The 2210-nt window shown below is 48.4% G+C and overlaps 1 protein-coding gene across 1 annotated transcript; it reads right to left on the minus strand.

Moving 5' to 3' along the window:
* Positions 1 to 703: 703 nt before the first annotated feature.
* On the minus strand, positions 704 to 1858 carry WFDC10A (WAP four-disulfide core domain 10A; the record flags this gene model as incomplete). Its single annotated transcript, XM_032851020.1, has 2 exons — positions 1768 to 1858; positions 704 to 848 (listed from the first exon to the last, which is right to left on the minus strand). Coding segments are annotated over exons 1-2 (236 nt in total), but the record flags the coding sequence as incomplete, so codon positions are not given.
* Between the last annotated feature and the right edge of the window lie 352 nt (positions 1859 to 2210).

The following is a 2210-nucleotide window of genomic DNA, read 5'->3' on the forward strand; positions in this document are numbered from 1 at the left end:
TGCAAGTATTGGGTTTAGGCGCTGAGCAAACCAAGGGTTCAGACAAACATCCTCCTCTAGCTGCATCATGACCTCTCATTCTCTTTTGCTTTAAGCATGTCACTTGACTTCCCTTGGATTGGTTTTCTTCATTGTAAAGGGACAGTAATCTGAACCTCACAAGGAGAATGGGAAGAATGGGGTGAGGGTGGGACAAGTTTAAGAAGAGGCCTCCCTGGGGACCCCCTACTCTATGACCAGGGTCTAGCCTCCATCTGCTTCATGTTTAACTTGGCCCTCTTGACCCTAGGCTGAGGAATGTTCTGGTTAGCATTGGGAGATACCACACATGAGAAGTTTCTCCCCTGGGTGTACTGGCTCAGTAAGCAGATCAACAATGAGGCTGGGCCTCCAGGACTTGGCAATGGTTCAGGAACCAACAGGAGAGAGAATACAGAAGAATGACAAGGGGAAAGAGATCAGAGACCTGGACCCAGAGAGGGGACCCTCTGGGGTCTGCACGGGGTCCTCAATGATCACAAGCACTGGGACTAAAGTAGGCAGGTCTGTGGACATTTGTTCTGTTTTATTTGACAGGAACAAATAGTTTAGACAGTGGAGTGGGTGCATTCCTGTTGATATCCTCTTGCCTGGGTTCTGAGGTCCCCATGCCTTGGCATGAATAGAGGTTTGGGGGAGTGGCCCAGCCCTCTCACCCACTCACTGCAGGCTCATGCAAATATTCCCACAGAAGGTTGAACAACATATGTTATTTGCTTGACAATCTTGGTGATATTCACAGGGGCGTCTGCACATATATATGTTGGTATGCTTTTCACAGACCTCGATTTCTTTGATCAGCTCTATTTCTGAAACAGAGCAGGAACAGGGTCAGTGCAACCAGATCCCGTGAGAGCACTCCCTTCAAGCTTAAAGCCTCTCCCAAAGACCCCAGAACCCAAGTCCCACATATGACACTCTTGGACTTTTCAGGGAAATCATTTTCTGCCCTTTGTGATTGGTAGTATCTTAAATCCTATAACTCCTGACTCTTCCTCAACAGATCTCAATACCTGGCCTTCCCAGGCCCTCTGGGTACTCTGCAACCAGGACCCTGTCTCCCATGTTAGTCATGGCCTTGGTGATGCCTCCCATAGAATCTACACTCTGAGAACTCAGCAGAGACTGAGACATCCTACAAACCCCCTCCACTCTCCAGAATCTGCAGGGTCTAGAGAGGAAGGTGACTTGCCACTCTGCCCCCTCTCTCCTGTCGCTGTCACTTTCTCCAGGGCCCTTGCCTCTTCCCAGATTTTACCACTTGCACTATTTCCCTTCCACTGCCACCATCCTGGTCTCTCTGATGATAACTTTGACTTGACCTTGTACACCCCAAAACTTGCTTTCCTATGGTCCTTTCATTCTACACCTACTCCCACCAACATTTGTGCATGTAATGTGTCACATATGTGCAGAAATCTAAGAACAGTTGTTTGGTTTCCCCATGTGACTCTCAGCCCATGATGTACCTTTCACTACTGTATGTGGTGTTTGTGTCTGGGTATTAGGAATGGAGAAGCAAAAGATGTAGCTCCCCTCCACCCCCATCACTGTTTCCAGGTCCGGATAAAAGGGCCAGAGAGCCATGGTTTGGGAGGACCCAGAGTCTTCATAGTGCTGTGGTCTGAGCAGGATGTGCTGCAAGGTTCCAAAACCCAGGTCTTCCTCAGAAGGGATACAGCCCCTCCTGGCCCCCTTCCCCTTCCTGTCCCCTAGTCCATCACCTACTCTGCATTGTCTTCGGTTTCCGGTGCCCTCCCTGGGCCTGCAGCAGAAGCTCACAGAGGAGGAAGGGAAGCAGCAGAGCCTGGGTTGGCATGCCTCTGGCCAGAGTGGAGAGCTCTCATTCTGGCACAGACTTCCCTGGAGAGCTGGGTCATTATCCTGGGCTCCTCCCTGCTTCCACTTGCCAAACAAGGAGCTCTGTTTCCTCCCCTTTGCTTGCCCTTAACACAGCCTGTTGTCTGTGGGACTTGGGCTTCTGCAGAGGATTCCTGCTCTCACATGACTAATCCCATCCTTTGCAAACATTTTTTCCTACATTTTAAATTATAAGACAATTTACAGAAAAAGTGAAAAGTTATCATTTTTTTAAAAATTATGATAATCTATCTGCAGAGAATTAACATGTGTCTGTTCTTAATACAATTCTATTTTTTTTTTTGCAGACT

The sequence above is a fragment of the Lontra canadensis genome, unplaced genomic scaffold (assembly GCF_010015895.1).
Source record: "Lontra canadensis isolate GAN:19392208 unplaced genomic scaffold, GSC_riverotter_1.0 scaffold1892, whole genome shotgun sequence".
Lineage (NCBI taxonomy): Eukaryota > Metazoa > Chordata > Mammalia > Carnivora > Mustelidae > Lontra > Lontra canadensis.